We start from the raw sequence: 27,730 nt of genomic DNA on the forward strand, positions 1-27,730 counted from the left end.
CTCTGCTCCCGAGCAGAGGCGAAGTGTGTCGATTGAGTTTGAACAAAATTGTAAATGGAAAGCGACGTGCGTCGATTTGTGTCAAGTGTGTCGACTGTGTCTCCTAAATGGAAAGCAGCCTAAATAGCGACAGCCAATGAGAGCCGCGCTTTTTTGCTAAGATAGCCCTTGCCATTGGCTATCGTTAATTATCGACACCGACAACTATCGGTACACGCGTACAGAATATCATACCTGTAAAAGTAAGATATCACAATTAATTGATAAAATGCCCAATATGTATTTTATAAAATAGCACAATAAAATATATTTCACGTTTTAATCCGTTTCTATTGCCCGTATTCATAGTCTGGCCTTATATCTAAGGCTTTCTTAAATTTATCTTCAGATGCTCTACGAATTATTTTATTGGTTATTGAGATCTGAAGATAAATTTAAGAAAGCCTTAAATATAAAATCCGACTATGAATACAGACGTATATTTGTATTAAACGTACATTTTTACGTCGATTTTTGTACAGTAGCTTTAAAGTGCACTGAGTGCGCACTAATTCTGCCAATAAAAAACGCTATAAGGCACTCGGGTGACTTGGGTGACTCGGGTGGGTTTTCGAACGCAGTGGCAATATCCAGAGGTTTCGATGATCGACGTCCTTGAGAGGCAGCGTCGTCGCGCTTTTTTCTACACGCAGGACGAATAACATTAGTAGAATGACAATTCTGCGCCAATACTGCGTCAAGTCGCAGAACGAGTCGCAAGAAGATGCGCGCGTTTTTGCAGATAGAGGGAAACGGCGGCTCACGATTGGTCGGCGCCGCGAACTGGTCGACATTCGTTCGCGAGACGTGTCATGTGACCCGTTCCTCTATTTATGCAAACATCACCGATCACTCAGCCCCCGCAGTCTCGTGGCAAAACAATAACAAACGATACACATCGTCGCATCTCCGCGTTTCGACCGATTTCTCATCCGATTTCTCGCGCGATTCTCTCGCAAGTCGTTCGCACGTGCAAGGAAAAGTCCGTAGCACGAGATTCGCTTACGATCGTAAGCGTGCTCGATTGACGGCGATCGAGGGATCCTCTCGCTCCCGTGAAACCCATCGGCCGTCACGGGCGCCACGCGAGTCGGGTGAGTCGGATCTACTCCGACGATTCGGGGGGGAAGAAAAGTGAAACCCAGTCTGGCCTCGTCGCGAGTCGCGAGTCGCGAGATGCTGTCAGCTGCGAAAAATGCCTACTGACGAGGGACGCGCGATGCGCGAGTACCGTGTCAATCGTGTCTACTGTGTGCGCGCGTGGACCAATATGTGATTTTCGACCTGTGCTGTGCACGTTGTCATTCTCTCCGAACAGGTCAGCTCCCGTTTAAGTCTCATTTAAGCGACTTAGGAGACTACAGAGAGGCCGTTCCCTCGACCTGGCCGAGCCCCTCTGTGCGCGAGGCCACGCGAGCCTGCGAATCACTGCGAATCGATCGAGCGATACCAGGCGTCGACGAGTCAAAATCAATCAAAATTGTAAACGGTGCAACTCGCTCAGCGAGCGATAAGAGGCGCGCGTTTCCTCTTTCTCTTTCGTTATCGTCTCGCTGCGCTGAGACATTGTCCAGTCGCCGTGCCGTTGTAATGACGCGTTGTTGTAACGCGTGTAATAATACGTAACGACTGTTGTCGCCTGTAGCTGCACGATATTCGCCTCTGATACATACAAAGTCGAACGACGAATAGTTCGAGTTTGGGACGATTTGTTTTATTCAGCAAACTTTTGTGTTTCGTAGATAAACAATTTCCAGAAGTATATAATTGTTGACATTGTTGTAGCGTGCTCAACGCGCGCGCAAAAACCACGTTCTCTGTCACGTTTTTTCGTCAACGCGCTTGTGGCTGATGGATGACTCCAAGTACAACGACTTTTCGCTATCTAGCACGATGGATAGCGTAGTGAAGCAGGAACCTGTTCAGGAGATGAATTCGGCATCGGCATCTGTGCCGATACCGGGAGGACACAGAGGTACCACGCGAGGAACTTATGATCAGTTCTCGCCGTCTCCTCTAGCGGTATCCTCAGGATGGGATATGAGGGCCGAGCAAATGGAATATCCTTTTAAAATGGACCCAGATCAGATGGACATCTCGTTTAAGATGGATGAGGACGACATATTTCAGGTGGACAAAGCTGAACTTATTCAAGGTCCAACTCTGGCCGAATTAAACGCCAATGACGATACTTTGCTGGGAGATTTAAATTTTGATGATTTGTTATTACCCGAAGAAAGAGTACAGCCGATAAAAATGGAATATGCTGCTCCATTAACTGGCTCTCTGTTTAGTAGTAGCATAGGATTTGCACCCAGTAGTTTTCCTCAATCTGGAGTAACTCACCGTAGTTGTCCCACGTATACAAATACATGTGGCTTTAATTTAAATAGAGGTTCAAATATTGCGGATAATGCTGAAGCTGTTAGTCCTACTGCGTTTCCTAGTCCGGGCACTAGTAACATTGCAGGTATGGTCAAACAAATGTATTTAATCTTTTAATAATAATAACATTAAGCAACAGTATTTTTTTTACATGTAACGGTAAAAACAATTAGATAATATTAGTATTGTATTTTTGATGACTTATATTTGTGTTTGTATGATTTATTTGTTGATAAAAATGATGTATTACAATTCATTCAGGTAGTTCAACAGCAAGCTCATCGACTTCACCACATCCTGTAACTCGACCCATTGGCTCATCTACTTTACACGAGCTACTTATGAAAAGAGGTGAAAATCCATTTAATCCAGTATCTAATCAGGCTGATAATATCTCTACGATAGGTGGTAAACCTAAAATTTCGAGACTGTCTATGTCTGCACCAACGCAGACAATGGGACATTTGGATCATATCTGGGCCCACAGGGAACCACGACAACATCTCTTGAGTACCGGTAGCTTGGTAGAGGCAGGATCGACGAGTAGTCTGAGTACTGGAGGTGCTCTTAGTCCAGATCCACTATGTGTTGATCCTCTTAGCCATGATGAAGGTTATGAAGACAGTGATGATGATAGTGATCACTATGATGACTACAGCAGTGATAATGGTATATATATATATATATGTATTATATTAAGAAATATAGATATATAGTATATAATAGTCATATAATTTATAAAAAATTATTTTCTTGTGTACAAAATAAAAATCGATTGATAAAATTAATCTCACATTTTTATTAAATATTTTGTAAACTAAAAGAGAAAGAAATAAAAATGTAGCTATATAAATTATCGTTTATCTATCAGATACAGGTGGAAGCGACGGCGAGGAGCAAAGTAATAACAGAGTAGGAACAGGAACTACAGAATTGGGAAAGGAAAGGCATAGTAAGAAAGAAAGATTCTTCTGGCAATATAACGTTCAAGCTAAGGGACCAAAAGGACAGCGATTAATTGCGCGGGCACGTTTGGAAGATCCACATGTCTTGAACGAAGCAACTGATCCAGTATTTAGTCCTCATTGCGCTCTTAGAGGAATTAAACATAGTGGAAAGGCACGAAAAGGCGACGGAAATGATCTTACACCGAATCCTCGCAAGCTCCATAACATCGGACGAGAACTAGATAAATTAAATCGCATTATAAATGATATGACACCTGTTTCAGAATTACCTTTTCCGGCAAGACCGAAAACGCGTAAAGAAAAAAATAAACTAGCTTCACGAGCATGCCGTTTAAAGAAAAAGGCTCAACATGAAGCAAATAAGATAAAGCTGCATGGACTTGAAGCAGAACACAGTTGAGTATACGTCGAAATGATAAATGTATTGAAACATATTATTTTGAATATATTGAATAAGAAAAACGAATAATTCTTTTTTTAGGACGTCTTATACAAGGTATATCACAAGCTAAACATACACTTGCTGCTAAATTAGCTGAATCCAATCCTGACACTCAAGAAGAGCTTACACGACAAATGGAAAAATGTTGCAAGCTAGCTACCAGTGAGTAATATCAATTTATATATATTTATTTATATGTATATAATTTTTTAGATAAAATGTATCATAAGTATACATACAGATAAATCATACAATAAGCATACACATATTAGTTATTATTATTTTAATACGTATGCAAATTTCTGATTACAGAAATGCGAATAGCAAGTCATTCAACAGATTTTGTGAACAAAGTGTTGGAGAATATTAGAGCCGGTATTCCTGATGGTGGTATCGATAATTTTTAATACTATAGCGAATCGTTTTCCTATAAATCTTATGTCTACGCGTGTATATATATCTTTAGAAAACTATGCTATGTCTATACACACATGTAGGGTAATGTTGCTTTTTATCTTTAAAATTGCTGTTAAATGCTTGAGAAAGCAGATTTACAGTTAATTTATTGATTAACGTATAATTAACATATATCTTGTATACGTTATTTCCGAAAATGTTTATTGATGTAATAAGAAACGAAACCTTGATATACGTATTGGTTTATCTTTTAGACTTTCAAATCGTTAATTTTTTTTACAAAAGTATCTGCGTTTTCACCTATTGTATATATTGGTCAATCTGTATATAACATTTTTCATGCATCATGTACGATAGTTTCAATAATGTATTTATGCAAACAAGGGACACGATTTTTTTTACAAATTAGCTGCAAAGGTATCATTTGATTAAAAAAAGAACGGTTATATATCCTGATGAAAGTGCAAAGAAAAAAGTGCCGAATGTCACTTAATTATAATATATTAAAAAGAGATGATATCATCAATGTCCATTATCAATCAACGTTGCACACGTTGTGTGATTCTAAATTTAATCTTTAAACTACAGTGAATGTGTACCACAGCAGAACTTTTGGTCTTAGAACGATAAAATGGATATGTTAAATTTAATTATATCGATATTCAAAAATATTAAAAATGTCGACGATTTTTTTTCCGAATAAGTCTGATTAATTCCATTTTTACGTAATTACTAATCAAGGTTTCGGAATTATTGATGGCGGCTGATGCAACAATACTAAGAATTGACATTGATGATCTTTTTTTTAACGTTCAGACGATGTAGTTTTAATCATAATAGTAAAAGATTTAGAATGTGCATTTAGATGCACTTAGAAATGAGCTTTGAATTATATAGTTGTTTGCTGTTTGCTGACTCGATCTACCTCAGAACGAAACGCTATACCTACGTACATATATATTTGGATTATATAAAGATAAAATAATAGTGTATGTGGAAAGATTGTAATCGTGGCGCGAGGTGGAATATCATTGTTTTAGAATTTTAGAGAAGAGAGGGTGGATATAGCGAAGCATATAGCGATGCATCTCTTCTGTAGCGTCTACATCTCTTTTAAACAATCTCTTGAACGATTGTTTAGAGCGATTTTACGCCGCGATTAGAATTATAATTATATTTTGCTAATCACTAATATACACATACATATATTTTAAATATGCAAGATGTTAATTCATATTATATATTCATACTAATATTTTTTTAATCGATTTTTGTATGTAAAGTTGCGCTGAAGATCATGTTGTAAAAGAAAAAAAAACCCGTGTGGATATATAGTCATACGATTACATACATATATAAATACAGATGTTGTATAATCCTTATCGAATCGTTATGCAGTCTAATTTATTGTTATGCGGGGTACCACCGTAGGTTTCATTCGCTGTGTATGTAACGTCGGCAAAAATTAATGTGTGTAATATCAGTGTAGCACGAGACGTCACTCCGACGATATCACCATAATTACAAGTGTGCGGGAAGTGTTGCGTGTAATAAGAATATTTCTTTCTTTCATGGTGTGCAATATGCGCGTTTGTGCGAAAAACGCCACTTTATTGTTTCGACGATGACCCCGATTTTACGATAATGTGCTTGTGTTCGTTCGCTCGCTCGCGCATTCGTTGCCTCCGATCGCGATCCCTGCGATCTATATTCATCGAGAAGTGAGGATAAATGCGCACAATCCTTTATTATCGCGCGGGTCAATGTAAGATATAAAATTGCAATTAGCGTGCGAATGCATTCCTGACGTTAATCGTGCTAATCGAGTTACGGCAAACGACCCGAGGATAAACTGATCAGAATATGTAATGATGATTGAATTATTTTTATTCTAATAAAAAAAAACACATGCGAACGGCAAGCAGATTTTTCATTAGAATTATTTTAAGGATAATATATGTTTACAATCTTTCTTAATTATACGCAAGATTATACGTGATCGATGCAAAATTAATAAAATTTAATACACAAGGTGGGTGGAAGGAAAAGAAGAGTTTAAGATATTAACTAAATTTAATTAAAAGAAATATATATATATATATATATATATACAATATACACATAAATATATATACGAATATTTATGTTTGTAAATAGCGAGATTCCGCGAAAAAAGCACTATTCCACGGTCATTAGTCATCGGACGCGTCCGATCGGTCATTCTCATTTAATTGGTATGATTCAACATGACTCTGACATTAAGTCATCCAATTTCCGCATGTTTTCTGATTCGAACATGTAATATAACAATGGATGTCACGCGCGCGCTTTGTTAATCTCTGCGAATTGATCAAAATTGAGACGAAAACAATTGGCATGCAATGCGAATATCCATAAAACGCGGAACATTCATGCAATATTTTTACATCGTTGCGATATATAAACGTAAACATGTAAAGCGTTTTATAATTGTGTATTAAATGTAGATACATATTTTTAAGGCAAAATATTGATCAAAAAATTTGGATGATCGATTCTTTTGAAACTTTCGAATATCCTAGATTCTTTGCAGATAAAATTACAGTTGTAATAAAAAATTTATGGAAAAAAACTTTCTAGAGTTTAACAGTCTTGTAAGGTCATGCGACTTGAGTATTAAAATTTGACTTGAGTAACTCATATATCTAATATGATATTAATTTTACGATTTATTACTTTTAAATATATGTATGCATGTATGGTTCTCAGTTTGACTATGTCACCTGAAAAAAACATCAGAACTTAATATTCCAGAATAAATAAATTGAACCCAACATCCATTATAAGAAAATCGAACATCTATAATAATTAATCTATATTATAAGAAAAATAATTAACAATGAGATTTGATTTAATTAAATGTCTGCTAGTTAAACATTCAATAGCAAGCAAAAATATCAACTATGAATTCAAAAAAATTATTTAAAAACTAGTTATATTTATTCTGAATAAATAGACATTATATTAAATATACAGAATAAAATGAATAGATTTTTCTAAAAATACATTTTCTAAAAAGTTAAACAAAGCGACGATAAAATCCCAATTTTTTTTAATAGTAAAGCTAGATTTCATAGTATTTGGAGTTTCGGTCAATACTCCAATTTCGATTGACTCCGATCTGTTCCGATGTCGTTACCGACTGTTACCGACAGTCGAACGTCAAATACAAGCTGAAATGTAATTGGGAGAAGAGGATATTCCGAGCAGCCATAGCATAAATATACCTGTTTTCTTTTTCGCACGTATTGGCCTGTATAGTGTATTACGCGCCAACGGCCGAGGGCCGAGAGCCGAGACCGGACTACCGGGAGTTCACCGGAGTGACCGGAGACGCCGAGAGTGCCGAGACTGGCCGAGACGAGACAGGCCGAGATCAGATCGCCAAGTCATATTGTCGCATGACGATCAATGACGGTTTCGCACGGCACGTAAACGCCTGCATGCTCGCAGTTATGCGCTTCCATTGTGAAAATACAAGTGCTTTATGGTGATAATATGTCAAAACCAAACATAAGGAAAATAACGGCTGACCCTACGAAATGTAATACAGACTCTTCACGACGGCCGAGTGTGTTTGAGAGGTTGGGCACCAAACCAGCGATCGCCGCCGCCGCCGCCGCTCAAAATACATCGGATTATTGCAGAAATTGGGCCCTCAACGGCAGTTGTTCCTACGGAAAGAGTTGCAAGTGAGTGCCGATTTCATTTGTCATAATCCCTCGCCGAAGTGCGCGTTAGCAGTCGGCTGATTGATTATTGCAAGATTTTACACTTACAGTTACACTTAAAAAAAAAACAATTTTGCTTTATGATATAAAGACAATAGTAGACGAATTTTTGTAACATACAGCTGATTATTTTACGGTTTATTGTTAACTGGAATTATAATTAAAATGAGCTCTATGGGGTAGTTTTATATTTTCTCCAATATTTCGAACAGCTATTTTTCGATGAATAGTCTTATTTATTTTGCGTAATACGATATAACCTGAGGACTAATTTTTTATAAAGATCTAATTTCTGATTTAATTTTTAATTTTTTATTAGAGCATATTGCTTATTGATCTAATGCAATTTCTCATTTCTTTCATTTGTTAATTAGATACGCAAACACACACACATTGATAAGCCCATCCAAGCGTGCTAAGAAAGATAATGCGATCGCAGGTACATCTGGGGTAAGCTCACGTCATATTTTTCTATTTTATAACAATTTTATTTTATATGCGTATATATAATGTTTTCAACATTACAATATAATTGATAAAAGTAAAAATTGACATATGACTATAAATTATAAACTAAAAAGTCAAAATTTTTTCTTTGATCCTCGCGATATTACAGCTCATTGCAGAGGATCCCTTCAAACGGCTTACATCGAAGATCGTGAAAAAGGCGTCGCATAGTCCGGACTTAAACATAGAAGAGTGGAATCAGACAGATCTCGAATACGAGGACGAGAAAGTGTTGGAAAGACGGCGGCAATTGATACAACGGGAACTGAAATTACAAATGAAGAAGGACAAAGAAGTACATGGCAAGGATAAAGTAAGGCAGAAGAAAAAAGCGATGAGCTCCTCCTCTAGTTCGCGCACATCCAGCACGTCTAGCAGTAGCAGCAGCTCTAGCAGTGAAGACTCCTCTTCTACATCCACGTCGGACTCGCATAAGAAAATCAAAAAGATCAAAACTAAGAGACATCATAGTATTTCTGCCGATTATAGTGAGGACAAAGAAAGAAAGAAAAAGTAAATACTCATTTATAGCGTATTTGGCCTGGGTGGGTTTGCACCAACTGGGTTGGATTAATGATGTTGTATGCTCTCCTATTGGTAGAATATGTAACGTCAACTAATAGTAGAACATTATCCAACTTAAATCGGTGCAAACCCGTTTGCGTCGAAAATGCTATTAGTATCCTTTGTACTTTATATTGTATGAATATGTAATTGTAAGTATTTATAAGCAAACAAATTACTTGTAGTTTTATATTCAATAAATAATCTATTATTATATATATAATTTATATAATTATTATATATATATATATACATAAATACTTGCTATCATGGGTGAATTTTACAGATTGAAACTCAAGAGACTAGGAACAAGAAATGACAAAGCCATCAATAAGAAGAAACGCAAACTTGACAATTCCACAAAAAAAGATCTTACTACGAGACCAGTCAAGAAGTATGGTTCGTCGTCTGTAACCAGGAAGCATACCGGCTCATTGAGCGTTAGATCACCTGCGATACAGCAAGGATCTACGAGTGGAGTCACGTCTGCAGTGGCCGCAACGTTGGGCTCGCAAGTTTCTGTGACGCATCACGCATCATCCAGCAAAATTCGGGAAAGAAACAGGAGCGAATCGCCGAAAGCGGTAAAGAATAATCGAGAAGTGGACAAGGAGGACGGCAGGCATTACAAGAAGGTGCGTGATATGGATGAGTGTCTGTCCAAGGACGCTGTCAAGTGCAAGTCATTCGATAAAATCAAAGAACAACAGGAGAAAGAAAAGAACCGCGCTATTGATGAAAAAACCAAATCAGACGATCGGTTGAGGCCCAAGTGCAAGGAGAAGGATGTGCGTTCACGTACACCGCCGCCGCCGCCGTCGTCATCGGAACGGTCATCCAAGTACCAGCACGTTAAAGAGAATGCGCCATCAAAAGTACAACGTAGTCGAACGCCATCGAGGAGACGCGATCTTACCCCGGCGAAGAATGCGGAGAAGCAAAGCAACTCGTCGAATCGCGTGAGAGATGCAGAGAAGAAAGATCGCGACTCGCACAAGAGAGATAAAAGCAAAGAACGAGAAGATGCGAGAAAAAACGAGCAAACGTCTTCCGGTAAAACAAAACAAACAATAACTTCGAATCAAGACGACAACTATCGAAGAAACAATACAAACAAGGACAACTTTGATGATAAGACCTACGGCGGTGATAAGACGCGACAGAAAAGCCGTGAGCGTCAGCGCGAAAAGGAGATGAGAGACGAACGCCCCTCGAGACTGACTCGTGATCAGCGCCAAGAACCTCAGCGCGATAAGGATAAGGATGAATCTCAGGAGCGTTGTCGGAATGAAAGACAGCGCGAGCGTGATCGCGATCGAGATCGGGATCGAGAAAGAGAACGAGAGCGCGACAGAGAGAGAGATAGAGATCGCGAACGAGAACGAGAACGCGATCGTGAGCGGGAAAGAGATCGTGAAATACGAGACCGAGATCGCGATCGGGACCGAGAAAGAGAGAAGTCCATGAAACCACGCGAAAGGGACGTATCTACGGTAATTTCACCTGTGGCATTGAATCTATCAGCGGATAAGAGTTCGCGTTACAATAGCAGAATCAAGGAACGACCTTTAGGTAAGGATGTGTCGTTTGAGAAGAGCGGCGGGACTCGCGAGCGAAACAGGAGCGAACGCGAACGGGAACGATCTGAAACGAAAGCTCTCGCCGAACGTGAACGGAGCTCCACGCAGTCACGACTGGATGGAAGATACGAAAGAAATACCGTTATCGAAAAGGACGTATCGTCAAGTCGCAGTAAGTCGACTGTCAATTCACCCCGGGATCGCATGGATCGTTTTCGGGAAACTTCTTTAGATCGTGCATCCTTACACGAGAAGAGTGGGCATGCCGCGCCGTCGTCGAGCGTTCAGTCAACAGCGACGTTACCACCCGTACCTTCGGCTTCATCTTCCTCATCAGTGGCTGTGACACCCGCTCTATCATCTCGCGATCATCTTATAGACATGGTGGACAATCACTACGACAGGGACAGGCACAGAAGGTTCGGCGTGAGATATGAACGGGGTCACACGTCGGAACACAACAGTAGGAAGGATCAGGCACGAATAGAATCTAGTCGCGTTCCGAGCAAAATCAACCGGATAGTGGATCGTCGGGATGCAAACAGTCCGCGACGCACCATGGAAGTGGACAGGAACTTTGGTAGGAACTACGGCAGATTGCCGGAGCACTGGGACGAGCAGGAAGAATCAGCTCCACACGTTGAGTATCGGGATCACGCTCACATCCACGAGGATGACAGGAGAAAGACTATCGAAGGTAGAAGGTTCGACAGCCCTTTTGAAGAGAGACGCGTTGCTCGCGACGAGAGATCCAGAGAGGCAAGATATGTCATCCAAACTACAGAGCGACCATCCTTCGATGATCATCGTCATCATCATCATCATCATCGACATCCTCTGTATCCTGGCGATAAGTTGAGAAGCGGTGGAGCCAGTATCAGGTAATAATTAATATATTAATATGAACTGAAGAAATATTATTCTTTTGCTCTTTGAAAGTTAGTTCGAGATAATATTGAACATTTTCTATGTTATTCTTTTATTAAGATAGTGTATTATTCTATCTTAATAGATATCTTTTTATCAGAACTAAAACAAAGATTTGATATGTTGTAAAATCATATCTTATAATTATAAACTTTTTCTTTTTGGAATTCCTGTTCTTCAAATCGTTACTAAAGTTTCACTTTTTTATTATTGTTTATGTATATTTTCTGTTTTAGAGATGAAACTGTTTCTAATGATAATTGGGAGGGACATCACCGTGATGTAGAACACGGTCGAGACCGTAGTTATCAGACGGTAGAATGGGAGGAAAGAGAATGGCGCAATAGACCATTATGGGAAAGCAGAGATAGTCTTCCTCGTTCGGAAATACATGATGACGAGTGGAATTCCAGATATGATAATACTATAAACGACTGGAAGCCTAATGATTCACGAAAATGGGATAATCAGAACGTTCACGTTCGATCGCATTACAGAAACGAGCGCACGAAGGACTTGGAGCACGGAGAATCTACGCAGCATAAGTAAACATAAAATCTTATCTTAAATGATTAAAATGAAAATTATAGTATATATCTGTATTATATTAGTTAAAGCATGTTAAATGAAAATAATTCTTATAGCAAAAGACGATCGTACAATGCGCCAGAAACAAGAGAAGAGCCAGTGATTCATCCTTCTGCTAAGCAAGCTGCTATTTATGGCAGCATGAAAGAAGAACCTATCAACAAGAAGTTGATGGAACTTGCTGAAGGTAGATTGTGCTCAACTACTAGAGAAAAGTCCACGGATAATTTCCAAAAGAAGAATCAGCAAAAAGATAAACCTGAAATTAAGGAACCTGTCGTGGTGGAACCAAAGCGTCCCGTTGCCGACGAGTCTTTACAGACTCTTCATACCGAGAGCGATTTGAGTGATATTAGCGATGATCCTGATGATATATTGAACATGGAAGAAGATACTACAGTACATATCCTATATTTTTATTTTTTTTATTTCAAAATGTCATGCTCACACTTTTATATATAATTCTTCAATAGGATATGGAAACTAAAACACGGACAAATAAAAAAGCATCAGATGCTGCTCACCGTGATGTACAATCAACAGTACAAGAGCCAGCTCAATTATCTCCGAAAGAACCTGCAGAAGAAACTATTTTCAGTTCAAAATCTAAAGATAATGCTGATACAGCGTCATTGAAGTAAGATATATAGATTATAAAATGTTAATTATAAGAGGTAAAACGTTTTTGTTAAAGAAATTATTTGATATTAAGTTCGTAATTTGTAACGAAAAATATGTGATTATCTTTTAAAAAAATTAATTTTTTTTGTGCTTCAGATTGCTTTATTTATGCGAAAACTAATTTTATATCTAAAACATCAAATTTTATATCTGACTCTCTTTATTGTATTAGGAATATGGAAGACGATAATATGGAGACTATGGACTTTGAAGAAATTTCTGATGGTGAGTTGGAGGAGGACATCAAAACGAGCGGAAAAGGACTAGGAGATGCCTTAGGAGTCGATTGGGAATCTCTTGTGAAGGAAACGCAAGCAAGGAGAATTGTTCCGTCCAATCAAGACTCTGCGGAGAATCGATGGCAGTGTAAAGCTATCTACTATAGAATCGGTATATCTAAGAAATATGCAGGCGAAGATTTCATGAAAAAGCTGGTAAAAAAGTATGAGAAGAATGGTGAGTTTCAATAGTTCGGTTAAAATCAGAAATGGGTCTTTGTGCAAATAAATAAATTTTATATCTTTTTTTTTATAGATCATAAAGAATTTTTGCTGAATGATATTGCACTAATGCACACAGGACTTGCACGAAATCGGTTACTTCAAGATTTAGGTAATGGTGCAATGCATGCTGTAGACGATACTTTGTATAGGTAAGGTTTTATATTATTCTTATATTTAAGAGTTAAATTTGCTTTAAACCACGTTATAAATATCAGTTAGTTATATTATAAACTTTAACAACGTGTAATATTATTAATAGAATAAAATTTTGTAGAAATAATAATGTAAGTTACGATGAAGACGTGGACTATGATTGGGAAACATTGAAGCCAAGTACTGCTTTGTATGAAGAAGCGAAATGTTTATTACAGCAAGTAAGATGAGAAAGATAAGATTTGTACATAAAATTATGAATAGTCACTGTTTTCTTGTATTTATATATATATATAAAGTATATTATACATATAAAATGTGTGTGGGATACAGTCAACAAAAGATTCTAAAAAATTTACATTATTTTGTTATGGAATGTACATTATGTATTAATATTTGTTATCGAGACAAATTTGAAAACACGAAATCGTTGAAGAATATACAAGAAGCACAAATATGCTATTAAATTTCAAAATCATGTTCTGAAAATGAAGATTTGTATTTAAAAAATTTTTGTATTTTATTTTGTTGCAAAGTAATACCCTCTTGTCACTCGCGCTATCTATATTACCCTAGTGTGTGTGTGTATAAACATATGTATCATCGACGTTATAACTTCGGCGTAAATCGATCCATGTAAACAAATAAAGTAAACAGTGTAAAGTTAGAAAACTGATCAATCACAGTCATTCCATTCTTCAGAAGAATGGCTATGATTGGCCAGTTTCATAACATCGATGTTATAACTTCGGCGTAAATTGACCCGTATAAACGTAGTTATTGTAACAAATCTTATCTTATCACGACTTATAATTGCTAATCGTTATTTGAATAACGATTAGCAATTATAAGTTGTAATAATTTATGTCTAAAAATTGCATTTTTATTTTGGCAAAGTTCGTGAATGAATCTTCACACATTTTAAATCTCATGTTCTATATATATATATATGTGTATATACATATATTTATATACATATATATATAACTATTTTTGTATTATACGTAATGTATGTTCATGAATTTAAAAATACATCAAATAAGTAATTATAAATTGTGAAAATTGTAATGTAGACGCATTCTTTGCTTTCTCGTAATATATGTACACATGTATACAGATATCGGCAATAAATAAGAACAGTATCAAAATAGTTATTTGCATTAATCGCTTTTGCGAACACAGGCTGCGCCAACATCGTTTTGTAATATACTCATTGCCTCTTTTAACAGTTGTTCATTATCGTCATTCTAAAAGAAAAAAAGAATTAAAATAATAATTAGGATATATATAATAAACATAAATTATTCGTCGTACTTTTATGTGCAGATACGTCTGTGCATCGTTATCATCAGAAATCTGGCGTTTAAACAATTCAAGATTTGTACGATACAATTCGTATAAAACAAGACCTGGAATATATTAGAAATACATTAAAAATTTTATAAGTTATAATTAATAAAATTTTATTTTAACTTTTTTACTTTAATATAAAATAATATGTGCTAAAATATATTTTTTTTTCTGCAATCTATATTTCATTTTGACATGAATAAGTTAACATATTACGTTGATATTATTATAGAATATCCTTTTAATAGGAAAAAGAATACGATCTTCATTTCGATCTTTCCTATCCTTTCTTATCTCGTTTTTGTTTATAGAAACAAGAATGAAGGAAAGAATTTCTTACATTACCTTTTTTAATAGAATCTCCAGAACCCAAAGTGTCTAAAGCAGAAAGTATATCGTCACAATACATCTTTTTAATTCTAAGTTCTGTATCCGTGAGATCTACAACAATAAGAATTACATTTCACTATGATGTACATATGTATTGAGTAACATAAAAGTAAGACTTCTATGAAATATGTCACAATAATATTTATGGAATATTATGTATATCTTACCTTCCCATTTAAGATCGGGGACTCTACCAAAGTAAGATATTATACGATATTTGATATCCATCATGATATAATTAGTGGCAGGTACCAATCTCGATAGTATTGCTTCTGTAAATCTTAGAATTTCTCGCGGAGTTTTATACATAGCATCGGATACAAATGTGTTCAATCCTGAATGAATACATTCGATCTGTAAAGCAACGAAATTCACATTTATAAAAGAAATCAGGGTAGTCTTTGGTATTCATCAGGGTAGTCGAAATACTGTAATTTTAATCATATGTTCATGCAAATGCAAATATACGCGGACTTATCAATATGCAAATACTATATTTTCTAAATGAATAATTATATAAAAAAACCTTTATTCTTCTTATAGAAAGAGTTGTTATAGATTACTTCAATTATTTTTATTACATATAAAAATGTAGCGTTATATTTTAGTCCTTAGATACCACCTGTCTGTAATTTACGCTGATTTGGCACTTATCACAAATCCAGGATGATTCACGATTGAGAGGATTACGAGGTAACAAGCATCCTGAACAATTGTCCTTCGCGCAGAGAAGCGTGCCGAGTTGAGAACCGAATTCCTAGGAGAAAAAAAAGAATGTCTTGCACATGAATTTTCGTTGTAAGATATTGTCGTAGTATTGACATACCAGAGGATCGGAGCACCTATTGCAATTGCAGGAGAAACGTTTGGTAACTTTTAAAAACTGCCTTCTGCTCGACGTATCCCACAGCAGATCGGTATAGGACATGGTGATCTCTTCGCCAGCGGCGATAGGCAGCACGGCACTCACGTACAACCGTTGCTGATCGTCGAAGTGATGCCTGGTATTTGGCACGCAGCAATGATTCTGTAGTGCTCCCATTGGATAAAGACCACGTAAACTCGTAGTGTAGTCCTTGTCCCGTGAAGGTACAACCACAACTTCGAACGAATTTGTATTGAAGACGCCGCAAGTGCGCCTCATCAGTTCCATTTGCTCCTCGCTAGGAAGTTTGGCTACGTTTCTCTTGAGCAAATCGATCTATGGCAAAATTTAAGAACGTATATTGTAAGGAGATACAATAAACAAGATAACTTGGTGTTGAAGTACATATATCAATTATAAAAGTAGAACTATGTCAATTACATTCTCTAAGATATATGGTGAATAGCTAAATTTTAAAAATAATATTGTTTATTACACCCTACTCAACAAAATTAAAGGATCATTTAAGATCAGTGTTAAAAAGTTATCTTTTAATTTGATTCTTTCAGCACTGATTTGAAGTGATTCTTTAATTTTGTTGAGTAGTTAATAAAAAACAAACAATATTATTTCGAAGATTCAGCCATTCATTTTTCACTCTTCTACAAAGCTAGACTTTACTACTACAAAGCTAGAATTTATTGTACAAATGAAATACTTATGTGATATCTTGTATATGAAAGAAAACGTACCTCGTAGTTGCGAGTAAGATTCGCATGGCACTCAAGAGCATACAAGAGTTTATACTGATCTTTCGATAACGTAAGAGCACGTATCGGTACTACTGCAAGTAACAGGTCTTTGGACCAGGTAGAACCGCAAGTTGGCGTCCAGTCTCTCAAGAATCGGCATTCCCCTTGGACATGCACTGTGGAATTTTCGCATTCTGTAGAACAGATTGGCAAACCGCAGCCGTGATCGCAAGGGAACAGAGCGCAATTGTTCTTGTAACAAACGACGCACATTGGCAAGTATTTGTTGTAGCATCGTGGTCCTATTAACAATGGGACGTCTATGAAGATTAGCTCGCCAGCTTGTATGTCTCGCGTGGCAAATATGCCGCGACCTCCGAGAGGAGAACGACCAACGATCCATGACCTGGGTTCATCTTGCAAAAGATTATTCTCTCGCAGATGAGACTTGAGCAACTCTTCCGTCTCACGGTCCATAGATCTGGACGATAGATGTGCTCTGCTTATAAGTGTTCCTATCGATTCTCCTCCTCGACGATTTGATCTTCCTCTTTTATATAGATGTTGAAACGTATCAGTTCACGGCACTGAGCCAGTTCGTGTAACTAAACAGAAAATTTAAGAGCTAGGAAAATCTTGTTTTGCTGATCGGCACAAATAGCGAGTGGGTGTTGAGATCTTATAATGTTTGCAAAATAAAAGCTCTCCTTTTGACGAAGCTGATCTAATTTGTAATGAGATCAATTTTTAATCGTTGCAAATACAGAGAGATATTCATGGATCTGACCTAAATTTTTTTAAATTAACCATGAAATTTCTAGATTTGAATTTTAGAAAGATTGGCGTATATATGAAACCTACTTGATAGCAAGAATGCAACGAGGCGGTGATGGCACTGGGATATTTATACTCGTCCTTTGTCAGATGTGATATACCGCAGACCGGTGTTAGAAGTATCAGAGAATTTTGGCTTTCGTAATAGTCACGGATCATCTTACAAATTAATTATATAATTAAGATCAGGATTAATATTACGAAGTCGAAAGACGTCTAATTGGAGGCACGCGAATAGCACTGTTCTATGAGTAGCTCTCGTTATAAATCTTAGTTTAAAATAGAATTATAATTTGGCAGCACATCGACACCAAAAACTAGCCAACTTGCCTATCTGTTTACAGTTTACGTATTTTGCGAGATGTCAACAGATCGCAAATAAGATACTTAAATATTCGAATAAACAATTCGTTTACGCAATTGGAGAAAGCACAAGATTATATTTTGTTCATTATACATGTATCTGCGTCTATTTTAATCAAAGTTTTCCATGGGACGGAAAGTTCATTCAACGGATGTAACAATATATCGTTACGACCTTGCACGGTCATAAATGTATCGATTTATTCTTCTATAAACGCGCATGATATTGATCTGTTTCTTGACTTTGTTCGCATGACTAAAAGTGTCTCGTGTTCTGTAGTTTGCAAATATTGTAATTCTCAAAGAACTAAATCTTACTTTTTATCGCAAAAAAACATCAATAATTACAAAATTGGTGCTAATAATACAGCTATATATCAAGTAAAAAAGTTAGTTTCAAACTTTTTGGTTCGCAATTTGCAAACATACTCTACGACCTTGCGTGAAGGCAAAAAAATCCAAAAAATATATCTCTCTCTATTAATAAATTTTATTTATGTAATAGTAATGTCAGAATTAATGTCAATATGATTGCTTCACGCAAGCGTACAGCATGTAATAGTTATATTTGTATGGTCGAGCGTTGCTAAGACTACAGGTTGAGTCCTCATCGTCGACAGGGTATCGTGAACGGTATCGCCAAGAACAACGTATATACAAGGCCTATGCCGCGCTAGCGATATATGCTTACAGCATACCGTAATTGTGTACAGAGATTGTCGAAAGTGCCGTGTTTCTCGACGATCCGCGTTCTCCCTTTTTTTTTCTATTGCCCACCGTCGTACAGAAATGGGAAGGTAATGGAAAAGGATGATCCGTCCTCTTCTCTCGGCGAATCATTTCCACTTTTTATATCCTTTTAGGGATCGTACCGATCAAGTGTAATTAATTTTCCCTCTGCGGCATTTTAGCTGATAACGTAATGCCAAAATTCACGAGAAAGGTCACGGACGAATGTTGGCACAGTAACGTGACTCAAAACCGTACTATTATTCTAATTTAATCGAATCGTACCTTATAGGTATCGAGGCAACTATATAATGCTTGAAAGAAATTAATCTTAATTTTTCTAATTTTATATAATCAAATATATCTATATAATATCAAATATATCTAGAATTTTAATATATAATATATACATATATATATATGTATATATTTACTCTTGTTTTTGTTAACACATACAATTAATTATAGTTTCTCCAATCATTTTAATAACTAATAAGATACAACGTGTTAATAACAATGATATATTAATTTATATAGAGATATTTCCGTAATCTATTATAAAACTATAAGGTTGAGTATTATATATTGAACGTCTATACAAAAGCACTGCATTATTCAACATGAAACAAATAAATCCATATCTCATTAATTTACATCATCATGTAATGGTTGTAGAGCTTCTTATCCCAATATACGACATATAGTAAACCTAATCTATACACTTATACACATTCTAGCGCGTGTACACACATTATACACATTGTTATACATTATTAGCAATAAATCGACATGTGTATATATATATATCATGCTATAAAGGTATGTAAGGCTATTTAGGCTGGCTTATAAGCGGAGTTACTATCCATCATCTGCGAGGACTACGTGTAAAAATATTTTTACTTTGATTTTACTGTCGACCGCGGTTATGGTGTTTGCATTAGGATCAGATTGTAGCGGAGATCCTTGTATGTATGGGATCTGTTTGGACAATGAGAACAGGTACGTACATATAGTTTTACGCTTAATAAAAGCACGCATCTTAATAATCTGAGAATAAGGTGAACATTTTGTTAGATATAAGACAGATATAGCTCACGCTGTATAATATATGAAAGATAAATATAGTATTTTTTTTAGTTTAGAATCTCGTACGCGGAAAAAAAATATGAAGATATATTATATTAATTTATTGAAACCAATTAATAATCGACATCTATAAGAAATATTTTGTATATAGCAGTTATAAAAATCTTTCTTAAAATCACATATTTTTGTATAATAAATATTAGGATAAAAATAACTTATAAAGATTTAATATTATTTATTCTTGTTAGCATTATACTAATTAATTTAAAAATATATACGAATCAAAATAATTAAAATTATTAAAATATCTATTTATTTTCACTTTGTGATTTTTTCATGTATGACACAGCACTTATTCTTGTTACTGCATCGATGGTTACACGGGGATTAATTGTGAAATTAATTGGGACGAATGTTGGTCAGATCCTTGTCTTAATGGTGGCACATGCAACGACGGCGTTGCCGCATATAATTGTACCTGTGTCGATGGGTTTGTAGGTAATTCATTTTTTTTCGTTATATTGTTCGTCATAAATTAATACGAGAGAATTAATAGAAATAAATAATACCATTTTAAACTAAAAATAGGTGTAAATTGCGAACAAAGATATAGCGAGTGTTCGAATCATCCGTGCCTTAATAATGGTACCTGCGTTGATTATGATGGCATCACTTGTCAATGTTTGGATGGATACTCAGGTGTGTGATGACGAATATGTTTATTCAAAAAATTTTCACGTTGTTATTTTCTTGTTTTATTTCTAGGAGAATATTGCGAGATCGATGCGTCAGTCTGCAACGAGACAATGTGCAAAAATTCCGGTGAATGCATCGAGGGCCCCGGTTTCTCATTCTATTGTCGTTGTCGCGAAGGTAGGAAATTCGTAAAGCTACTTACGCGCGTACAAAATATTTTACTCCTCTGCATTTTTTATTCTATCATAATGATACTTTTCTCTTCTCATTTACGATTTCACTTTGAAAAGGATGGACCGGTGTCCTCTGTGAGGTGGACGTTGACGAATGCTTGGAGTCGCCATGCAGAAATGGTGGTCTCTGCATCAATATTCCCTCTTCCTATACTTGTGCTTGTTTATTCGGTAAATAAATTATTTATTATTTTTGCCATGAGTTACAGATATTTTTGTCTAGAAATAGCATAAATAACTTATGAAGTCATAATTAAATTTCGGAAGTTACAAGTATCTTACTATCGTTATCTTTTTAGAGCGAACTCTTTAAAGAATTTAAAAAATAATATATGCGCCACCTTTCTTATTTTTCTAACATTAATTATAACATATAAATTTTAATGAACATTTTATTGTTTTTATTAAAGGTTTTACTGGCAAAGATTGCGATAAGGCAATCGTGCCGTGCAAAGAGAATCCTTGCCAAAACGGAGCAGTATGTCTACTAGAGGACGATCGTTCAGTTTGTTACTGCGTGCCCGATTATCATGGTGTATTTTGTGAGCTAAGATATGACGATTGTGAATCGAAATTTGCACAATGCGACAATGGAGGTACCTGTATCGATGGTATCAATAGTTTCACTTGTGCGTGTCCATCGAATTACGGTGGTTCTATGTGCGAATACAGTTTTCCATCGACAACTACTCTAGAAATGGAAGACACATCTGAACAAGAAACGAGTTTAATCGGAACTACAACTGCCATAGTTTCACCTGAAGAATCGACTTCGTTAGTGGACACATCTTTATCTTTATCATCCCCATCGACTATCAGCTTTGCCACTTATTCGACATCCCCGAGAACAAGTACTTCACCTTATACAAAGAGATATACAATTATGGAAAAGACTACGACATCAAAGTATGAAGATTCTAGTGTTAGCAGCATTTTTCTTACTGAAGTTCCATCAACGAGTTCGACTCGAGATGATTTCGTTACGTTGGAGCCCGTAACGATATCGTCGATCACTGTTACTGAAGGCCTCCATGAGACTGAAACAGAAGGTACTGAAGTTTATTTGCCAACTGGGAGATCAATCCACGACGGTGAAATTACTAAGGAGTCTGGCGATTATGATCAGACTACAAAGATACATCTACCAGTTTCCAGTAGAATAGACGATGTAACGGAGTACACGACAAGTTCTAGGTAAATGGAGTATTCTTATTAGGATAGAAGAAATGAAGTAATTCTCATTAAGAATATTGAGATCAACGTATTTGATAAATAATGATATTAATTATCTGCAGTTTAGCCACAATAATACTAAGCGATACAATTTATATTACACGAGTAAATTTTTATCCAATAACATGTCTCAAATATATATTTTTTAAAAGATCGAATCAATAATTTTTCATTATATACAGATCCACATAATTTTTGTGTTAATTTAATAATATCACTATATGTTTCGTTTCTTAGTTATCAACCTACAATAAATGAAGGCCAAAAGGATAACAGAACTAGCGTCACAAGTGCTATCATGGATCACGCTACCGATGTAACACTTCCCATCGATACGACATTTCGATATACGACGGATTCCATACAAAATAGAACGTTTGAATTTGGAACTACGATCATAGATACACCAAGAACTGTTATACCTTTAATTACTTCATCGACACTGCCATCGGTCTTATCTTCGACCATGAAACTTGACACTTCCACAGTACCTTCCTCGTTAACGTCTACTAGCATATCTTCGTTAAGCCAAACTACTGTTACTAGTATCGAAGTTAATACTACAGAAATAGGCGCTTGTCGCGGAACTCAATGTTCTACGAGTACTACCATGATAACTCCGCGAAATATTACTGAAGTAAGTGGTTAATATAATAATAAAAACAATAAATAATAATAAATAACAATAAAAAAAATTTGTAAAGAATTTTGAAATTGAAACTATAGATTCTAGTTAATCTCTTTGTAAGCATTCTATATGGAAAACTTAAATAAAGTTAAATCTAAATTTCTCTCAAAATAAAACATTAATAGTTAATGTGTCTGTATTACAATTGTTATTCAGTATACTGATGGTTGCAAGACAGATTCGACTATTACGCAAGCGGCCTTTAATGGCAAATCTTTCGTTAGACAACGCGTCGAAGTAAAAATGACTGAGAATAAGAGCGCAACGCTCCGAATTTACGTTAAACTTAAAACGGCATTTAAAAATGGAATTATATTACACGTTTATTTTGACAATGAAAGATATTCTTTGGTGTACTTGGAACTCGGATCGTTAAAGTTCCAATTTTCTTGTGGATTAGAAACTATGTTACTTGGTGAAATCGATGCGATTATCGATAATGGATACGAAGTAGGCATCGATATGAGGTATTCCATTTGCATTAGATTATTCTTTTAACTTTAATTAACAGGAAAGAAACATTTCTGTTCGTTTTATCACAGTTTTCAATATGTTGCCAATGATGAAAACGAAAAATGTTTTGCCAAATTGCTGGTGAACGGCACTATGGCTGTAACTGGCGAACAAATACTGCCACAGCGAGGAATGGTTCCAAAATACGCTAATTTGTACATAGGAGGCATTCCATTAACGTTCTCACATTATTTTCCTCACGTAGCTATGGGATTCATTGGTTGCATGGATTCCCTGAAGGTAAAGGAATTTGTTTTAATAAAGAATTATTCAGCATTCCAGAAGATTTAACAAAATCGTTCAATTATTTTAAAAACTTTCTCAATAAAAGGTTTGCTAGTTTTATACAGAGTGACTCAGAATTATTTCGATTACATTACAGGTAAACGGAATTATGCGACATTTTATTCACGATTCTATAGAAACGTTCCAGATTGAAGAATGCACATCATTTTTATGTTTATCGAATCCATGTCAAAATTTCGGCGCGTGTGAAGAAAGCGATGGAAGAATTCGTTGTAAATGTATAGCGGGGTAAATATCTATTAAATAGTAATAAAATTAATTTACGCAAATTAATACATCTTTATATACGTCTAATGAAAAGGAAGTAGTGTGAACCTAATGAACCTAAAGAAAGTAAGAGCAAAATTACAGATAAAAAATGAAAAAATTTTTTGATTAACACTAATTAATTTTAGTGTAAAAGCAATAGTTTTTAAAATCTGCTCAGCAGCAAAAACTGTTTACAGGTATACTGGGCCTTTGTGTGAACATTCGGCATGCAACGACAATCCCTGCTCGATGGGTGCCACATGCGTAAGCTCGCCGGGAACTGGTTTCATCTGCGTCTGTCCACTCGGCAGTCGTGGACTTTTCTGCGAAGAAGGTAAATCGTAATAATGAAATATTAGATATTCTATAGATGCGATAGCGATGCAATAAAATCGCAATGCAACAAAATTCTGACAAAGCGACTCGTCCTCTCAGATGCCATTCTAGTGCGGCCGGCTTTCTCGGTCCTCGTCCCTGGCTTCGCGTCGTACATTGCCTACGGCGTGTCTACTTCGATAAAGGACACAATGGAACTGAAGCTGCGACTCATCCCGCGCACGTTTGATCAAATCTCTCTGATAGCATACTTTGGACAGAGAAGCTCGCGCCGTGATGTTTCGGATCATCTTTCGATAACATTTGTGCGCGGCTATATTATGCTTACGTGGGATTTGGGTTCCGGTGAGTTATCAATGAATGTAAATTAGAATCTTTCATATATTCGAGGCTCTCATATCTTTTTCAATCATATCTTTAATAACAATGATCGCAGATATATATTATTTATGAGTCTAAAAAATATCTAGGAAATAATTATTAAATATAACAAATATTATATGAAGAATTTTGTAATTTGCTCTATTATATTTACATTGCATCTATTTAGAATACAAAAATTTTTCTTATAGAAAAATATATACTGAAATATATATCCAATTATATAAAGTTTTGGCATAGAGAATTTAAAGAAATTGTATTTCAATATTATAATCTTTTAATAGGAGTGCGAAGAATCTTCACTAGCGATTCGTTGACCTCTCTGAGTGTGACGGGATCGATTGGTAAAAGTAAAACGTATACTCTTCGAATCGGAAGGAGAGGCAAGGAAGCGTGGCTTGCTGTAGAGGGTCTCAAAAACGTGACTGGTCAGGCAGTAGGATCTATGACTCAACTCGATGTATCGCCTGTTCTCTATATCGGTACGTTATTAAAGAGAAGAGCGATTTGACATTTGGCATAATATCAACACTCCAATCGTCTGTTATCATATATTTTACGCTAAATGTAGCTATTCAATTCTCACTCACATCTGACGTTGACATTAAATACAATCTAGATATCTCGGATGAATATATGATAGGAGTTGAAATGAAATAATACTTAACATGAAATGGAGATAAATTAATAAAAATATATAGAGAGGACATTTTTCTCATTCTTTTTCACAGGTGGTTATAAATCCAAAAACTTTGAAACGTTGCCGCATGACCTCCCTCTTCATACCGGCTTTTCCGGGTGCATATTCGACGTTGAATTGCGTACAGACACGACAATTCTTCCACTGACTGGTTCCAGTCCTGCCACTGGCCGTGGCGTAGGTGAATGCAATCGTAATGAATGTATTCGTCACTCGTGCAAGAACGGTGCGGTATGTTTACATCATGGGGCATCGTATAGGTAATATATAAAAGAAATTACAATTTCTCCTTTTACACAATAGGGAAATATAAGATACTCTATGTATTACAAAATTATGCTATCTATTATATATATATATATAATTGTTCATCGTCTTTTCAGTTGCATTTGTACAAAGGAATGGGTTGGGCCTGACTGTTCCATTCCTATCTAAACCTATCTAATCGTCGCTGAAAACGTTCTTCTAGATGCCCGTAAAGGATTTCTCTCTCGCAGTTCTTATTAATTACCACGAAGGGAGGAATCGGTCGGCATCAATGTTATGTTATACATATATTACAGTGAACATGTTGTTCTTACAAATTTTATATCTATTGATGTAGTGATTTTCTAATAATCTAAAATAAGATTAGCTTACATCAGAGGCGTCATTTTTGGGTCGAGAAGTGGCGGAATGAGAGTTCAAATATACAAATAACATTGCCGCTGATAGACGAGCCTGCAGATCTTGTTTGCTGTATTCGTGATGCCATTCTACGTTGCCCCAATGGGAAATCTACGTATAAAAGAACATAATAACGACATATACTAGAAATATATCACTAACATATTATAATAGATAACGGAAAACAAAATGGACCCTCACAATCATTTTTATCACAAATTTAATCGAGACGGTGATATATACCTGATATTCTTCTTCTAGGTGTGAAAGACTTACAGCTTCCAGGATATTAATTACTCTTGCAGCTGTGGCAAGAGTTAAAATAACTGATTTTAATCCATCCATTGCATATACAAGACCTATTGTAGACAGCAATTAATATATACAAACATAGACCATTCTATCTCTTACAAAATTCTATCATTACCATAAATACTATTGAAATTATGAGATAATAAATGTTTCGTTAATGCAGCTTTGGTTTCCATAGATACTGTAGGTGCCTGTATACTCTGAGTTCTCATAATCTCTACATTGTAATGTTCACAAAACCAATGAACTATTGGTTCCCACTTTTCAATTTGTAACTGATATAGTTCATCCACTTCCTAAAATCATAAAAACTTTTACTATTATAATCAAGATACTATCACATTAAAAATAGTATTGAAAAAATATAAATATTTATTTAAGTACTTACACTCGAATAAAATAAAATTGTGTCCATTTCTAAACAATTCACCATGTGATTGACCAGATTTATTTTGGTGCGATTGTGCGGATTGTCCAATACAGTATTGCACAAGGATGTCTACAATAGAAAACCAGAAAAATGTTAGCATATGTTTTTCTTTATATGTATTTAGAATAGATATAGAATATCATATGAACTGGTAATGCCAAATTACTAAATTATAGTAATACCAAATATATTTGTAATTCTAGAGTGAATTTCTGTATCCTGTTAAATCAACTATAATCACAATATAATAAATTATTAGATTCAAAGCAATTACTCCATTATGATTTTGTTGTGATGTGAAATATGTAATGATAATGTAAAATCATAAAGTAATTAAATTATTCATGTATAGTTATATTGGTTATACCAAGTGCATGCTTCCTCTGTCGATTGTCTTCTTTTGCGCGTCCCATTCGGCAGCCACCGCTAAGGCCAGAGGTTTGCTGTTCACCTCGAATATTCTACCCTGCGGTGTTTTCAACTTCCTCTGGTCCAGAGTAACCTCAAACTTGTCGCCGCTCGAAAGTATGTTCGTCCTTCTATAAAATCGTTTCACGGTGGCTACAAGTGTCCAGTTTTATTATGCACTTAGTAACAATCGTATTCAATTAAAGCATATTAGGAAACGTCAAGAATGTAATCTAAAAAAATAATAGTGTTTTGAACAAAAAATGTGATTATTACCCATATTTCTTATAACCAAGGAAGTTGACACAAATTTATGGCATGTAAAATAATACAGTGTATTGATCAATTTGTTAAGTATTTGTGGCATATCGCTTATTATTGTTTATTACTATTGTTTTTTCTTTCCAAAACATTCAAATTCAAGAGAAAATGAGCAGACGATTCACAAGATTCACAACAACATTAATATGTAGCGTCAAATAGTGGCCAATCATGTAACTTACTCTTAAAATCAGTGCAGTAGGTATTACAGTATTCTGTACTGCTAATGATGATAATGTAACGGCGTACGTATTATAGCCATTGATATAGAAGATTTCTTCTTGAAAATTTTTTGTATATAATTTTAAATATATTTATTTTTATTTGTAAATTGTGTTACTTTCATAGACTTCAGATGTCTGTGG

General features: G+C 35.6%; 5 protein-coding genes across 6 annotated transcripts; 3 read left to right on the forward strand and 2 right to left on the reverse strand.

The window, feature by feature from the left end:
- Positions 1 to 1,627: 1,627 nt before the first annotated feature.
- REPTOR (repressed by TOR) lies at positions 1,628 to 4,380 on the forward strand. Its single transcript, XM_018516786.1, has 5 exons — positions 1,628 to 2,509; positions 2,686 to 3,093; positions 3,296 to 3,787; positions 3,874 to 3,996; positions 4,147 to 4,380. The coding sequence occupies exons 1-5, from the start codon at positions 1,891 to 1,893 to the stop codon at positions 4,239 to 4,241; spliced, it is 1,737 nt and encodes a 578-aa protein (XP_018372288.1). The 5' UTR covers positions 1,628 to 1,890; the 3' UTR covers positions 4,242 to 4,380.
- A 3,119-nt stretch (positions 4,381 to 7,499) lies between these two features.
- LOC108767082 (zinc finger CCCH domain-containing protein 13) lies at positions 7,500 to 13,764 on the forward strand. Its single transcript, XM_018516773.1, has 10 exons — positions 7,500 to 7,982; positions 8,396 to 8,471; positions 8,638 to 9,041; positions 9,379 to 11,553; positions 11,836 to 12,144; positions 12,244 to 12,586; positions 12,661 to 12,824; positions 13,041 to 13,324; positions 13,403 to 13,520; positions 13,646 to 13,764. The coding sequence occupies exons 1-10, from the start codon at positions 7,789 to 7,791 to the stop codon at positions 13,752 to 13,754; spliced, it is 4,176 nt and encodes a 1,391-aa protein (XP_018372275.1). The 5' UTR covers positions 7,500 to 7,788; the 3' UTR covers positions 13,755 to 13,764.
- Positions 13,765 to 14,546: 782 nt separating this feature from the next.
- Positions 14,547 to 17,400, reverse strand: LOC108767013 (protein msta). Of its 2 annotated transcripts, XM_018516633.1 has the most exons (7): positions 16,882 to 17,358; positions 16,091 to 16,465; positions 15,887 to 16,021; positions 15,432 to 15,618; positions 15,220 to 15,315; positions 14,839 to 14,933; positions 14,547 to 14,771 (listed from the first exon to the last, which is right to left on the reverse strand). In XM_018516633.1, exons 1-7 carry the CDS (start codon positions 17,356 to 17,358, stop codon positions 14,685 to 14,687), a joined length of 1,452 nt encoding a protein of 483 aa, XP_018372135.1. In that variant the 3' UTR covers positions 14,547 to 14,684. The 2 variants fall into 2 exon arrangements, with proteins under 2 accessions (XP_018372135.1, XP_018372136.1); XM_018516634.1 differs by lacking the exon at positions 14,839 to 14,933 and having other exon boundaries at positions 14,699 to 14,771; positions 16,882 to 17,400.
- A 1,416-nt stretch (positions 17,401 to 18,816) lies between these two features.
- eys (eyes shut) lies at positions 18,817 to 25,687 on the forward strand. The gene is made up of 16 exons (XM_018516787.1): positions 18,817 to 18,875; positions 19,627 to 19,806; positions 20,243 to 20,391; positions 20,482 to 20,592; positions 20,659 to 20,766; positions 20,880 to 20,993; positions 21,233 to 22,016; positions 22,293 to 22,692; positions 22,900 to 23,210; positions 23,286 to 23,496; positions 23,639 to 23,790; positions 24,009 to 24,145; positions 24,247 to 24,492; positions 24,813 to 25,010; positions 25,260 to 25,488; positions 25,612 to 25,687. Exons 1-16 carry the CDS (start codon positions 18,868 to 18,870, stop codon positions 25,661 to 25,663), a joined length of 3,390 nt encoding a protein of 1,129 aa, XP_018372289.1. The 5' UTR covers positions 18,817 to 18,867; the 3' UTR covers positions 25,664 to 25,687.
- Positions 25,438 to 27,487, reverse strand: l(2)k14505 (ATP synthase mitochondrial F1 complex assembly factor 2 homolog l(2)k14505). The gene is made up of 6 exons (XM_018516788.1): positions 27,321 to 27,487; positions 27,004 to 27,197; positions 26,595 to 26,705; positions 26,322 to 26,502; positions 26,138 to 26,253; positions 25,438 to 26,005 (listed from the first exon to the last, which is right to left on the reverse strand). Exons 1-6 carry the CDS (start codon positions 27,409 to 27,411, stop codon positions 25,859 to 25,861), a joined length of 840 nt encoding a protein of 279 aa, XP_018372290.1. The 5' UTR covers positions 27,412 to 27,487; the 3' UTR covers positions 25,438 to 25,858.
- Between the last annotated feature and the right edge of the window lie 243 nt (positions 27,488 to 27,730).

This window comes from Trachymyrmex cornetzi, unplaced genomic scaffold (assembly GCF_001594075.2).
Source record: "Trachymyrmex cornetzi isolate Tcor2-1 unplaced genomic scaffold, Tcor1.1 scaffold646, whole genome shotgun sequence".
In the NCBI taxonomy this organism is placed as follows: Eukaryota; Metazoa; Arthropoda; class Insecta; order Hymenoptera; family Formicidae; genus Trachymyrmex; species Trachymyrmex cornetzi.